A 15,907-nucleotide genomic window follows, 5' to 3' on the forward strand; every position below is an offset into this window, starting at 1 on the left:
TAAAATTGGCCTCTCGGGGAATTCTGACTGTCATTTCTCTCTCTTTTCCATCTTGTAAAATAAAATCATTTCAGATATCTGTCAGGTTATGATCTCGAAGGTTCTCTTCGTGATTTCAGTCAAATGCAAGCTCTTGAATTTATGTAAGTTCATGTTGATTTTTGCCTTGTGTGTCTGTATGAGAGAGAGAGAGAGAGAGAGAGAGAGAGAGAGAGAGCTGAAGTTTCATAGATTTTTGTAGTGACTTGCAGAATAACAGTCTCAGTGGAACCATTCCTAGCTTCCTTGGAAAACTTCCCAACTTGAAAGAATTGTAAGTAAAGAAACATAGTTACTTAAACTAGTACTTCAAAAAATTTCTGCGAAACAACCAGTTACTGCAAAATCTTAAGCTATATACTTTAAAATTCCACATCACGTTTGGCCCTTATTTCTAGGGTTGCCCTACACGTTGCACATGTGGCTCATCTTTTTGGTTTGGCTATGGATTTTTGCTATCAAGGAGGTTAATTTGAACTCAAGACCTTTGGCTCTGATACCATGTGAGCTTTTGGAGTAACTGGCCTGGTTGTTTTACATGGTATCAGAGCCAAAGATCATGAGTTCAAACATCCTTGATAGCAAAAGTCGACATGAAATTGCCAAACCCAAAGAGGGGCCACATATGTGCTACGTGTAGGCCAACCCTAAAAAAAGAGGAGACACGTGAGGGGGAGTGTTAAAGTATAAAGATTAAATAACACTATTTCTACCAGCTTAAACTTCTGGAGTAACTAGTAGTTTCACATTTTCTTCTTGTAATCTTCTCATTTTCATGACAGGAACTTAGCCTACAACAGCTTCAGTGGAAGCTTGCCGGAATCTCTTACAAATAACAACAAAATATCCTTGAAGTAAGAAGATCAAACTGGTTCATACTTGCCTCTTCTGCTTTTTTCTTATGATAGCTTTTTAATACTTAACCTCAATCCCTGACACCCTCATCAATTTGCAGTGTTACAGGAAACCCGGGCTTAGAGCTTCCTGAAAAGAGCAAGACTGCGCTTATCGTGGGTTTATCGGTGGGTGGAGCTCTGCTTTTCGTAATATTTTGTCTCTTGCTAGTAATACTACTTCATTGTTCAAGGAAAAGAAGAGAACAAGAAAAGACAACAGTAGAACTTAGTACCCTTCAAGGGGATTCTCATGTTGATAATGCAGTAAATGTGGCTCTTTATCAAAATGGGAGGGGCCAAAATGAGGAAATGAAAGAAGCGACAACAGTAGAACCTTTTGGCCTTCCTATGGATGCTCAAGTTGGAAATCCTGAAGGGGATAATGGAGTAAGTGATGGGCTTGAGCAGAATGAGGACATGCTTGAAGAGCTGAGAATGCAGATGGAATTAGAGCTTGGAGCATTAGTTGAACTACATGACCAATTGGGCAATGAAATGCCCCGGTAAGAATAGTTTTAGCTCAATGAAAATAAGGGCAATTCAAAGAAGTTTCTAAGGATAATGCTTATGTAGTTTAAGATGTGTAGGGTTTTTGGATTACATTAATAAAATGACTTATTAGTTGAGTCGAGGCATGAATATGATTAGCCTGTCCTTTAAGGAAAATATCGCCCTCCACATATGATGAGTCTTCTCTAGTGTATGCATCTGGGATACAACGACTTCACTTTAGGACTGTGCACTCATGCGACCTGGATGTCTTGCAAACACGACTATATTGCCTTGATATGAGAGATAACGGGTAAAAAATCTTTAAAATAGAGGAGAGTTATAAATGAATATTGGTTAACACATGCTTAAAGGATTGAGGAGATGCATTTTGTAAAAAAAGATGTAATAAATCACGTTTAAACATTAAGCGGCATAATTAAACCACGATTTAGAAGAAAATGATATGATTATGACATATTTAGAGAGATGCCATCATAAATTTAAGGTCTCACCAATTGAAACTTGAATCTGGGTGATTCAAGTTACTTTTGTCCCCGTGTAATCAAACAATGTATAAACCAAAATCCAATATGCCTTGGAATAAATGAAGTATTGTTGTGGTGTTTTCGGGTAATTATTTTGTATTGAGAAGTGAAGAATCTTTACATGTTTCCTATGTCTTTTATACTAGGTTAGATTCTCCAAGAGTCCATTGGGGATATCTATGACCTAAGGCCCTGTTTGGATTGCAGGAATGTCGTAAAAAGTTTGGAAATGAATTTTTTTCTAAAACTTCGTACCTTTTTTATACATGAAAGATGACATGAACCAACCCTATTCAATTTTTACTTAGAGAGGCCTTTAATTTTTTATAATATCCCTTTAAGTTAACTATAATCGTACCATTTTCCTCTAAATTGAGGAAAGAAAAAAATTCCCAAGAAATTTTTTTCTTCCACCATAAATGTTTCTTCTTGCAATTGCCTAAGGGACTCATGGGAACTACGACTATGTGTTTAATGTGGCTAGTTATATTAGGAGTGGTTTGCGTCTATAAATATAGGGAAATGTTATCAGCACTACTGTATTTTGATGAGGGCACTCCTCACTTTATTAAAAGTACTGTATGACCCTCACCATAGGATGATCCAAACCATCCATTAGATGGGCCACGGCCTAAATAGGTTGTGCCCCAAAAATCATTTCCATAGGTTGATCCTAACCCTCAGATCTGAATGTTAGAGGGTTGATCCTAGGCCTCTATAGATCGGAGGGTTAGGTTCAACCTCTGGAAATGATTTTGGGGGCATAACCTATTTATGCTGTGGCCCATCTAATGAACGGTTTGGATCATCCTATGGTTCGGGCCATACCGTACTTTTAATAAAGTGAGGAGTTCCCTCATCAAAATACAGTAGTGCTGATAACATTTCCCTAAATATATAGCATCGGTGTAGAGAAAGTAAATAGGTGAAACAAGAGACAAGAAGAAGTGTAGAGATTTAGAAGGAAGGAGAATAACACCAAGTTTCTTGTAGTGTTTTATATATATATATATATATAAGTTTTCATCTTGGTGTTCATTTGTACTTTTAGTGGAGCCCACATGCCCCTTTGGCCTTGTATCTCCCTAATCCTTTATCAACATCTATTCATTACATTGCCCCATAATCTAACCATTCAATTTGGGGCCAACAAAAAAAGGGGTTAGAGTTTCTTATATTAGAAGTCCCTAACACATACGAAATCATTCATTGCTCTTCTCTCTATCATTACTTCGTCCTCCACTTTTCATCAATTGGATTATTAGGATCATCCAATTGTGAATATTTTGACAAGGCCCCACCAAATCAATGGTCAAGATCACAAGAATCCACCTCTAGGGTTTGGTGGGACAAGCAAGATAAGCTCTTCTTCTGTGATTGTGACCTTAGAGCCTTGCCAAACAAGAAAAACCATTTTCCTCTATTTTATCCATTTATTGCCGACTGCCCATTTAAATATTTGCTTGCTTTCCACATCAACTCGAAGTATAATTCTTCATCAACATTTCATGGAAATTAGTTGCACTCTCTGTAAGTGTGAGGAGAATAGCAGTGTTCGTTTGGATGGGAAGATGGTTTCACTCCTCTTATTACTTGTATTGTTCGCTTATCCTGGTAATTTTTTTCATCCTTCCTTTCTTCTTTGGGGCTATTCGTCTTACAATCATATTATGCCGCAAAAATAATAAAAATCCCAATAAAATCTTAAAGTCAAATCTAGAAGGAAAACATAAACAATAACAAAAACCAAAAACAATAAAGTGTGAAAGAATATGAAGAAGAAGTACATAATAAAGAGGATGAGAAAGATGAGTAGAAGACAATGAGCATAAATAGGACCAATAATCAGTTTTGGACTCACAATCGGTTCTCAAATCCAAAACAAGGCCTAAACGTAAATTTGAGTCTAGTAATCAGTTTTGGACTTACAATTTGTTCTCAAAATCCAAAACAAGAAGAGCCTTAATAATTGGCAATTGACTCAACTGTTCCAACTCAACCTTGTCACAACTAAGAATGTCATCAGACTTAGCATGTTAATTAAAAAATCCATGTTAATTTTTTTAGGGATGCTATACTCACAGGAGCACTTGTACAAACCAAGGGCTCCTCCATTGGATCCATGCCATCCTGAGTGCGGTTATCAGCGGCCCCTTGTAGCCGGTTTCTACAAGGGCTACTGTGAGTTTAGCATCCCTCTAATTTTTTTTAATCTTCTCTTCTGGGCTGCTAATTTCTTTGAGATTCTACAGATTTTTACGACTCAGTGAACATTGACTGTGGAGCGGAGAGTTCATACCTTGATTTCTCGACTATTATAGAATGGTCTACCGATCACGACTTCATTGACACAGGCCACAACGGGCAAGTTCTCCGAGGCACTCCCTTTTGGACTAAGCAGATGAGTTCTCTCCGATTCTTTTCCGATCAAAACAAGAACTGCTACACACTGCCAGCCACAATTCAAGAGAAATATCTCATTCGAGCCGGATTTTACTATGGTAACTATGACAGGCGATCAAAGCCGCCCATCTTTGATCTCCAGCTTGATGGTAATTTTTGGGCCACTGTTAATTCTTCACTTGATAGACCCCTTTTATATGAAGCAATCATAGTATCAAGACGCGATAATATAAGTGTCTGTGTTGCTCGAACGAGGGATGGTGAGCTTCCCTTCATTTCTACTCTTGAAATGATCCCAATTCCGTCTGAAATGTATGGTGAGATGGACAGTAATCGTGCCTTGTTCAATAAATACAGGGTGGATTTCGGAGGATCAGAGGCTACCGGGTGAGTTTAATTAATCTTGAATCCATTGCTAAAAAAACTCAAAAACATGACTCCACTCGAAATTTAGTTGAGTCGACTCAACTCGATAAAAGTTCTAGCATATTTTCTATTCATATTCATATTCATATTCGAGTTGAGTCAATGAGTTTTAGAGATATGCTTGAAACTAGGGCTGCAACTCGAGCCGGGTAAAACCCGACCCGCATCGACCCGACCCGAAAATAGCCTGGGTCGGGTTCAGGTTTCATGGGTTTCGGGTCGAGCCGGGTTTGAAGGGGCCCGACCCGACCCGACCCGAGTTACATAAGTTATAGTATGTACATTTTTTTCTATTGTTAGTTAAAAGTTAAAGAGATAATTACATTTACACCCCCTCTAGTTTCTGACACATCCACTTCCACCCCTATAGTTTAAAACGTGACAAATACACCCTTGTAGTTTCAATTTGTTTAAGGTAGGCCCCCTCAGCTGAAGGTTCGTCCATAGATTGAAGGGTTAGGATGATCCGATGGAGCTGATTTTTTGGGCACACCCTAACTATGTCAGGACCCATCAAATGAACGATTTGGATCATCCAAACAATGTGGGCCCACATTATTTGGATGATTTTTTGGTAGTGTTTGGATTCGGGTAGGGTCCACATTATTTGGATGATCCAAAGCGTTCATTTGATGGGTCCTGACATAGATATGGTGTGCCCAAAAAATCAGCTCCATCGGATCATCCTAACCCTTCAATCTATGGACGAACCTTCAGCTGAGGGGGCAAACCTTAAACAAATTGAAACTACAGGGGTGTATTTGTCACGTTTTAAACTATAGGGGTGGAAGTGGATGTGTCAGAAACTAGAGGGGGTGTAAATGTAATTATCCCAAAGTTAAAGTGAAAACCCATGCACCCACTGTTACTGTATGTGAGTGTAATTTCTGCTTCTATGAGTCGAGTTGATTCAAGTATTTGATTCAGCATTGTTTGATTGTAATTACAACATTGTTTGATTACAGCATTGTTTGATTCAAGTGTGATGTGAGTGTAATTACATCATTGTTTGATTCAAGTGTAATGTGAGTGTAATTTCTGCTTCTATGAGTTGAGTTGCCTTGCCAAACAAGAATTTTCCTTAAAAATTTGCGTCAACGTGAAAAAACCCGACCCGACCCGAACCGACCCGAGATTTATCATGGGTAGGGCCGGGTTTGGGAATCGTGGGTTTTCCGAAAAAAAACCCGACCCGACCCGACCCGAGATATTTCTCGGGTAGGGTTGGGTTCTCCAAAACCCGACCCGCCCGACCCGAGTTGCAGCCCTACTTGAAACAAAGAGCTGAACAAAGAAGTGCCACGTGACTAGTAGAATGAGGTGGGGTTCATAGTAGTGGAGAAGATCCTATGGAGAGATATTCGAGTTATTTATTATTTTACTTCATTCATTTTAAAGCCACTACTATGTGAACGGTTAGGATAATCCAATGGAGAAGATCCTTGGGGTATATCCTATCCATAGTAGTGGCCATCAAATGAATAATTTTGATCATTTAAAAGTGGCCCCCACCTATACAATTACCCTGCTCATATTTGTTTGGAATAATAGTAAAAAAAAACCCATCTAGCCACATACACTAACATATAAGGAAATGATATATTCAGCTCATTTTTTACTTGGGACTTTACCCTTCAGGGTAAAAGAGTATTCATAAATACACTGGAGGGGACTTTACCAAGTGGAAAAAGGGAAAAAATATATCATTTCCCTATGTATGTATGTGCATATTATATGCTTCTCAGTTAGAATATGACTAATCACGCCCGAAAAATGCAAAATTGTAGGTACCTAACTGATACCCACCGCCGGATCTGGTACCCTGTATACTCGACAAGGTACCCCACAGTTATTGCTGACTATATATTCCCAACAAACTCCTTGGATGATGACCCTCCTTTTACCGTGGTAAAAACAGCTATAGAAGCTCCTGCACCGTCGGATTCCATTATTCTTATGTTTAATCTTGATCAACCCCAGATCAAACAGTCCAAGTATGTCAATCTCTATTTCACCGAAGTGAAAGAGCTTGACTTAAACCAGACCAGAACATTTGATGTTTACATGGATGGAGAAAATTACAATCTTACCGTTTCTCCTCGATACGAGATGTATGATGAGATCTCTGGGAATACAAATACAACCGTTGGATCTTTCGTTCTAACCCTTGCCCCAACACAGAATTCAACTCTACCTCCAATCATAAGTGCGATGGAGCTATTTATTGTGAGCGACGATCTGGTTGAAGGAACTATGGATGATGATGGTGAGCTTTCCTTTAAAAAATCTCATTTATCTTTCATTTGTCTAAGGTTTCTGATATTATTTAGGCAAGAGGAATATAATCTATTGATCATATACGTCAATCTAGCAATTATCCACTTGTGGAACTTAGAGGTTCTCTTCCGAGACTGCATAGAGCTCCTCAATATTTATATAGCAAGGGGTGCAACTTGGGTCGGGTCAGGTTGAGCTTTCTCTGAAAAATGAATAGGACTCAACCCAAACTTGACCAAATTTTAAGGTAAAAGCTCAACCCGAATTTCTAAAAAACGACCCGAGTTGCACTCCTAGCTAGGAGTGCAACTTGGACTGGGTTGAGGCCAACCCTAGCCCATATAGCATTATCTTGATCCTTACCAGATCCAGCCTGAGCTTCATGTCGAGGTGGGTCAACCCTATCCCAACTCGTCTAACCAGATTTTCCCAATTGGGAAAGGTTGGGTTAGGTTAGGGCGAGTTGGGTTAGGGTTGATTATTCCAAGGCCTCAAGATTAACTTAACCCGAAATTAAATTGGGTTGATTATTCCAAATTCTAAATTGGGTCTAGGAAAAGACCCCTAGATATGGCCGTAATGGAAACTCAAGCTCGAAGTTACACCCTGTGGATGTTGGGCATTGTATATTTAGATCTTACTGATCGCTTCAAAATAAAGATTGGACGGTTAGGATCCTCCTTTTAGTTCTTGTACCAAATCCCATCAAGGTAGGGTCCACTGTTGTGGTATCTCCATTGTTTTCCTTTTTTCTCTGCTTAATGGAATGAAAAAATATGTCAGTGAGAGGATTAGAAGAGCTTGGGTACAATTCGGAGCGCATAAGCAGATGGACAGGAGATCCATGCCTACCAGCAAACACAGTTTGGGAATGGTTGAGATGCAATAGCGACGACCCGCCAAGAGTGACTGCTCTGTAAGTGTAAGCTTTCAATGTCATTCTTGTTAGATGTTTTTAAAATATATTTATTTTTAGGGATTTGCTAGGGACCATCGCACAAGGAATTTCACGTAATGGCTGTTGCATGACAGAGCAGCCACATATGCTCCGAGTTTGTCTTGTACATTTAGTTCATCCGAGGTGCCTGCTCTCGTGCAACAGCCCTTCCGCAAAATGCCTTTATGTGATGATCCCTAGCAAATCCCTTATTTTTAAAGGGAGGTGATTTTTTCTATTCCTGTTGGATTAAGGGTGCAACTTGGGTTGATTTTTGGGAATTCGGGTTGAGCTTTTACCTTAAAATCAGATCGGGTTCGGGTTGATTCCTATTCATTGTTTAGCAAAATCTCAACCGACCTGACCCGACCCGAGTTTTGTTTTAATGTGAATTGACGTCAAAAAGCGTTAAAGTCTGCCCACAATTCACATTACCGGGGAGGGGCATGGGGGCGAAAAAATCATCCCCCTTTTTAAAGGGAAACGATACCCCCGCGCTCTGATGGATAAACCCCCCCTTTAACATTATCCGTTAAGTTTTAAAGGCAAAGGAAAACGTTAAAGGGGGTGAATTTATCCTCAAGGGTGAACCATTCTCAAGAAACCATTAGAGAGGGGGGGGGGGGAGATTTTATCTGTTTAAGGGGTGAAAATAACATGATGTTCAAAAAAAAAAAAAAAAGGGGTGAAAATAACATTTCCCTTTTTTAAAATATAAATACGGGAAAAGTGGTTTTGATTCAAAAGACATTTATGAAAGGATTTTTTCTTCAAAAAATATATATTTTCTTAAATAAAGAGGCATATAGTTTCATGTGAAAGGGTGCCTTCTCAAGAAGGCTTAGAGCCTCATTTCATAACTATCTGTAAGTTATAAAAAAATAGTTATGAAATGCGGGCGTGCGGGCATACTTTGGTTCTTTCTATCGAAGTGCGGGCGTGCGGGCATACTTTGGTTCGCTATTGAACTTGGGGTGCAGCCCGAGATCGATTGATATAGGCATTGTATTCTCAGGACTCTATTTTCTTGTATCCACCTACATGACGGGGGGAATAAGTCTAAGATAAAGTCTTAATTAGCTTGTATGCTTAATTCCTATTTTTATACTATGTTAATTATTTCTCCTTGTGTTTCCTTCTTTGATCCACAATTTATTAGGCATGGTACTATGTATGAAATGGACCCGGGTCCGTATCAGGTCCACTTATGGATGGGCTTCACCATGGAAGATTCCTGGCCAAAAATATGCCTGATGGTGAGATGTCACATATCGGATCAATGCCGGCCGTTGATTTTGTAGAAAAGGTCACATCGATCATTCATCTAGCATGTCAGGGATATGAACAATCCAGGTGAAGGCCCATCTAATGGTGAGACCCAGAAGAAAAAGGATCTGGGATTGTACTAATTTCTGAAAAATTACGGAAATTAAAAGAGAAATTTGTATGAAAAATGATATGACTTGCCTCCAATACAAAATTCTGGTACAACCAAACATTTCCTGCCATGTGTTCAGTTGCATGCAAGGTTTTAAATTTCGACCGAAATCCGAAATTTATTTCGATCAACACCGAAACCGGAACGTTCCAAATTTTGGTCGAAATTTTGGAAATTTCGGTGAAATTTAAGATTAAATATTATTATTATTTTTCATTTACAGAATTTCAGACCCGAAATTTCGGCCCAAAAACGACATTTCGAGCACCTGTTACCAAATTTCGCTTGGCATTTCGGCTAAAATTTCGGTTTCGGTTAGGACCGAAATTACCTCCGAAACCGAAATTTAAAACCTTCGTTGCATGATCTCACATGGCAAAAAATGATTAACAGTGTCCTAAGAGAAGTGCCCCTATCAAAACATGAGTGGATACTACTTTCCAATTAGAACTAGCCTTTCCGGATTTTCTGACTGAGATTTCTCTCTCTTTTCCATTCTGTAAAATAAAATCATTTCAGATATCTCTCAGGTTATGAACTCCAAGGTTCTCTTCGTGATTTCAGTCAAATGCAAGCTCTTGAATTTGTGTAAGTTCATGTTAATTTGTGTCTTGACAGAGAGAAAGAGAACAGAAGTTTCATAGATTTTTTTTGTAGTGACTTGCAGAATAACAGTCTAACTGGACCTATTCCTGACTTCCTTGGAAAACTACCCAACTTGAAGGACTTGTAAGTAAAGAAAGAATTACTTAAACCAGTAGTAGTTCAAAAAATTTCTTCTTGTAATCTTTTCTCATGTTCATGACAGGAATTTAGCCTACAATAGATTCACCGGAAGCTTGCCAGAATCTCTTATAAATAACAACAAAATATCCATTAAGTAAGAATGTCAAACTGGTTTTCATACTTGCTTCTTCTGCTTTTCTTTATGGTAGGTTTTAATACTTAGCCTTAATCCTTGAATGCCTCTTCTAATTTGCAGTGTTACAGGAAACCCAGGCTTAGAACATGGCTTAGAACATCCTGAAAAGAACAAGATTCCACTTATTGTGGGTTTATCTGTGACAGGAGTGTTGCTTTTCGTAATATTTTGCCTCTTGCTAGTAATACTTCTTCATTATTCAAGGAAAAGAAGAGAAAAAGAAGAGACAACATTAGACTTTGGTTGTGTTCAAGAGGATTCTCATGTTGATGATGTAGTAAACGTGGGTCTTGATCAAAACGGGCTAGGCCAAAATGAAGAAATTCAAGAAGAGACAACAGCAGAATTTGGTGGCCTTCCTATGGATGCTCAAGATGGAAATCCAAAAAGTGATAATGGAGTAAATGTTGGGGTAGAGCAGAATGAGGACATGCTTGAAGAGCTGAGAAAGCAGATGGAATCAGAGCTTGGAGAATTAGTTGAACTACATGGCCAATTGGGCAATGAAATGCCCCACTGAGAATAGTTTTAGCTCCTTGGAAACAAGTGTGAAAGATATTTCTCATGATAATGATTGTGTAGTTTAAGATGTATAGGGTTTTGGGATTTTATTAATAGAATGATGAAATTGCAGGATATTTAAACCCAAACCAATAGCAATAATCAAAGGTAAAGGAATGACTTATTGGTTGAGTCGAGGCACGGATATGATTCTCTTGTCCTTAAGGAAAATACCGCCCCCACATATGATGAGTCAAGTCGATGGATCAAATGGGTTTTCTAGTGTATGCCTCTAGGATACAACAACTCCACTTTAGGAGTGTGCAATAATGCCATGTCTCGCAAACACGACTATATTGCCTTGATAAGAGAGATAACGGAAAAGGTAATCTTTAAAAAATAGGAGAGTAAAAGAATATTAGTTAACATAAAGGGATTCAGGAGATGCATTTTGTCAAAAAGATGTAGTAAATCATGTTTAAACATTAAGTGGCATAATTAAACAGCGACAACGTATGTTTAAAAGGAATTGAGGAGATTCCTTTTGTCAAAAGATGTAATACATCGTGTTTAAATATTAAGCGACATAATTAAACCGTTCTGTAACGGTAATTAACATTATTTAATAAATCGTGTTTAAACTTTAATTCAAAATTGTGTTTAAGAATGGTAAATGATAAACCGTGGTAAACATAAATAAATAATTGGTAAACATAAGTATTAATAAATAAAAATTACATCACAAGCACACCACGTCCATGTCATTACTCGGCCCGGCCCGGCCCAGCCCAGCCCCGCCACGTGATAAAGGTTTTTCTCTAAATAAATCTCTATAATTTTTTCTCTAGGAATCTCAACCCCTTAGAAATCCAACCTCCTTTAATAAACCCAAGCCTTCCCATCCCATTTTCCATCGCGGGGCTAAAGTTTCCTTACAAAAGACAAAACATAGAGAGAAGTTCAAATATTGTGGACGAAATAGGTAATTTTGAATTATATAATGACTTTTTCGTTAGAAAATGAAGAAATATTGTATTTTTCCATTTAGGCCCTGTTTGGATTGACAGAAAATTCTTTCCTAGGAATTTTTTTGGTTCCCATGATTTAGAAGGAAATGATAAAGTTATGACATATTTAGAAGGATGCCATTATAAATTTAAGGTCTCTTCAGTGAAACTTGAAGGTGGGTGATTCAAGTTACTTTTTTTTCCTGCGTGATCAAACAATGTATAAACCAAAATCCAATATGCCTTGGTATAAATGAAGTGTTTTTTTTTGTTGAAATGGCAATAATTATATATCATAGCAAATTAAGGAGGCCGAGAGGTATAAATGAAGTGTTTTAGGGTAAATATTATGTATTGAAAAGTGAAGAATCTTTATATGTTTCCTACGTCCTTTATATTAGGATAGATTCTCCAAGAGTCCAACGGGGATTTCTACGAATTAACTTGTTTAGACTACCTGTTTGGATTGCAGGAATTTAATGAAAAGTTTGGAAAGGAAGAATTTTCTAAAACTTCCTATTTTTTACACATGAAAGATGACTTGAACCTATCCTATTCAATTTTTACTTTTTTTGGGCCTTTAATTTTTTATAATATCTCTTTAAGTTAACTGTAATCATACAATTTTCCAATAAATTGAGGAAAGAAAAAAAATTTCCATCAGAAATGTTTTTGAAATGTTTTTCTTGCAATCCATACAAGGCCTAAGGGAGTCATGGGAACTACATGTTTAATGTGGTTAGCTATTTTAGGAGTGGTTTTTCTCTATAAATATATAGTGTTGGTGTAGAGAAAGTAAACAGGTGAAACAAGAGAAAAGTACAAGTGTAGAGATTTAGGAGGAAAGAGAAGAACACCGATTTTCTTGTAAGTGTTTTTTATATATGAAAGTTTTCATTTTGGTGTTCTTTGTATTTTTAGTGGAACCCACATGTGCCTTTGGCCTTGTATCTCCCTAATCCTTTATCTACCTCAAATCATTACAATGCTACATAATCGATCCAATCAATTTGGGGCCGACAAAAAAATGGGTTAGAGGTTCTTACATTAGAAAGATTGGTCACCTCGCTAACCCATACGAAATGATTCATTGCTCTCCTCTCTATCACTACTTTATTCTCCATGTTTCATCAATTAGATGATTAGGATCATCCGATTGTGAAGATTTTGACAAGGCCCCAGCAAATCAATGATCAAGATGACAAAAACCCATCTCTAGGTTTTGGTGGGACAAGCAAGATAACTCTTCTTCAGTGGTTGTGACGTTGACCGATTAAAGCCAAGCCCAGTTGTTATTACAAATAGTATACAAAGATTATGACCTTGGTTCCTTCCGCCAAACAAGAAAAACCATCTCTACCTCTATTACATCCATTTATTGCCTACTACCCATATGAAAATTTCCTTGTTTTCCACACCAACGCGAAGAATTCTGAATCAACATTTCATGGAAATTCGTTGCAGTCTCTGTAAGCATGAGGAGAATAGCTTTGTTTGTTTGGATGGGGAGATGGTTTCACTCCTATTATTACTTGTATTGTTTGCTTATGCAGGTAATTTTTTTCATCTTTTATTTCTCCTATAGCTCAATGGTTCAGAGGTTGTATCTCAATCTTGAGGTCGTAGGTTGAGTCCCAGCTTACCTATCGGGAAAAAAAAACATTCATAGATGCTTTCAATGTGATTGTGCATTGAAAATAGGGAGGGGATCCTTACTTTTTTCCCTTCCGTTTGAACTAGGAAACTTATGTTTGCAATCAACAATCATGAATTTTTTTTCCTTAAACTTTTTTTTTCGTTGGAAAACTATGTCTACAAGGTTTGCTAATACCTTTTCTCGGCAAAAACTATTTCATGTAAAACTTTTAACTGAAACCTCTAGAAAATTGGTTCTATGGAATTTTTTTTCGAGGAAGAAGGGTAGTAATTGTCTTTTTCCTAATACAGTGTGGAAACAACCAGTTATCTTTTTTTTAGGGTTGGCGTACACGTGGCACATGTGACCTCTTTTTTTAGTTTGGCCATTGCATGTGGATTTTGCTATCAACGAGGTTTGAACCCAGGCATTTGCTTTGATACCATGTGAAAACAACTAGTTACTCCAAACAACGAACTTCTGTTGTCATTAAAAACAAACCTGATTGGTATTTTTAGAATCTTTTTGACTGCAAGTGGTAAACTTTTCGTAAAAAAAAAATCACTAAATATTTCTTTATGAAATGTGGCAGTGAAACAACCAATTGCTCTAAAAGCTTACGTCCAGTTCGTTTGAGATTATAATAACCGATGGTGAGTCCGAAAACCGATTATTGGACACAAAATTAATGCAATTCAAGTCCAATAATCTTTTTGTTGGCTGGCCATCAGTTGTCATAATCTCAAACGAACAGGGCCTTAAGCTGCTAGAGATGGTGTTATTTAATCATTTGTACTTGAACACACCATCACTCTCACCCTCACGTATGACCCCACCTTTTCTTTTTCTTGTTTTGGTTGGCCTTACGTGTGGATTGTTAATATCAAAGGGTTGTTAGGTTTAGAACGCAGGACAGTGAGGCAACAGAGTCAGATACTATGTGAAACAACCAATTACTCCAAAAGCCTAAGCATGTGTTATTTAATAATTTATACTTCAACAGTGAGTGTGTGTGTCTGTTCATTGAAATCCATTCTTTTGCCTCACTGTAAGCCCAATGGTTCCCACCTTGGTAATTCCCATCTTATTTTGATGATTCCAATACACAAGTGATTTATGATCACTAATGTGTTTGATTGTCTAAGTTGTAGATCATAATTGCTTAAAGAAATCATTGCTTGGATTAAGGCCAAAGAAGCTTGCATTGGACCGTTTATGAAGGCCAAAGACATCGGAGATCAAAGACAAATGAAGACTTGAAGAATCGCATTGAAGATCGAAGTCAATTTAGATTATATAAAATCCAATCTTAGTTTTAGATTTTAAGAGGCATAACTAAGGAAATAAACACACACCCAAAATTTATATGTGATTGTCTTTGTGGTGTTCCAACACCTTGGAACCCTCATAGCAATCCCAACTTGGTGTTAAGTTGGAAGCCCAAAAACATGAAGTGAAAATCTGCTCTTCATAGGCTTCTCGGAACTCCGAGAGAAATTCTCGGAACTCCGAGAAATATTCTCGGAACTCCGAGAAATGGTCCAGTAGACTTTTTTTCATCTTCTGTTTGTATTCCCGGAACTCCGAGATTTTTTCTCGGAACTCCGAGAAATATTCTCGGAACTCCGAGAACACTGTAATGGTCATATTTTGAGCCGTTGGGAATTTTGCTGGAATTACCACAATGCCATTGAACGGTCATATTTTGGTTTTCCTATATATATGGGCATTCTAAACTTCCAAACCATTAATCCTAACACTCTAAAAACCTACTTGAACATCTTTAGAGTGAATCAAACTTGTTTATGCCTCTCATCATCTAAGATTAGGATTTGGATCTTTAGGCTATATTTGTACATCTTCTACAAAGTTGTAAACCCTTGTGAGGGATTTTTGTTCTTTCTTTCTTATTCAAGAAATTGTATTCGGGCGAGTGTTCGGAGAAGCGTAGCCCTGTGGACCCCGATCCGAGAGAGGCGGCGGGGAACGTGCCCCACGCGCTAACAGTCTCAGGATCATCCACGTGAATGGAGAGCTCTACCAAGGAACTCTCGAAAGAATGTGCCTCTCACAGCATGAGTGGCGATATAAGGTGAGATACCTCTCGATTCGGGGACTAGCCCAGATTCGAGGCGTACCTTAAACAAAGAAGAGTCGCCATCCAAGGAAGTGGGCCAAGGATCCCATACTATACTCTGTTGCAACGGATAACCAGAGATTATAAAAAGAGGGTTCGTGCCTGGTTACGAATTCGGAAGGTCGAAAGAGCACCTCATCCGCCCAAGTGCAAACACCTGGTCTCTTATGCCATTTATTTAATAATTTTGAAGAGTTTTGGGCGAAAGTCATATGAAATGGGAACAGATATCTCCAAGAAGACGTCTATCT

General features: G+C 38.0%; 1 protein-coding gene and 1 long non-coding RNA gene across 2 annotated transcripts; both read left to right on the forward strand.

Moving 5' to 3' along the window:
- The first annotated feature begins 238 nt into the window (after nt 1–238).
- On the forward strand, nt 239–1,069 carry LOC143848209 (uncharacterized). The gene is made up of 3 exons (XR_013235342.1): nt 239–313; nt 822–893; nt 995–1,069. It is a non-coding gene; the product is annotated as an uncharacterized LOC143848209 (long non-coding RNA).
- A 2,388-nt stretch (nt 1,070–3,457) lies between these two features.
- LOC143848588 (putative LRR receptor-like serine/threonine-protein kinase At1g51880) lies at nt 3,458–11,349 on the forward strand. Its single transcript, XM_077357552.1, has 8 exons — nt 3,458–3,586; nt 4,225–4,762; nt 6,589–7,067; nt 7,862–7,994; nt 9,973–10,041; nt 10,111–10,182; nt 10,262–10,333; nt 10,436–11,349. The coding sequence occupies exons 1-8, from the start codon at nt 3,481–3,483 to the stop codon at nt 10,893–10,895; spliced, it is 1,929 nt and encodes a 642-aa protein (XP_077213667.1). The 5' UTR covers nt 3,458–3,480; the 3' UTR covers nt 10,896–11,349.
- The last annotated feature ends 4,558 nt before the right edge of the window (nt 11,350–15,907 follow it).

The sequence above is a fragment of the Tasmannia lanceolata genome, unplaced genomic scaffold, assembly GCF_043159265.1.
Source record: "Tasmannia lanceolata isolate RefF3 unplaced genomic scaffold, GAP_Taslan_0.1 ptg000016l, whole genome shotgun sequence".
In the NCBI taxonomy this organism is placed as follows: domain Eukaryota; kingdom Viridiplantae; phylum Streptophyta; class Magnoliopsida; order Canellales; family Winteraceae; genus Tasmannia; species Tasmannia lanceolata.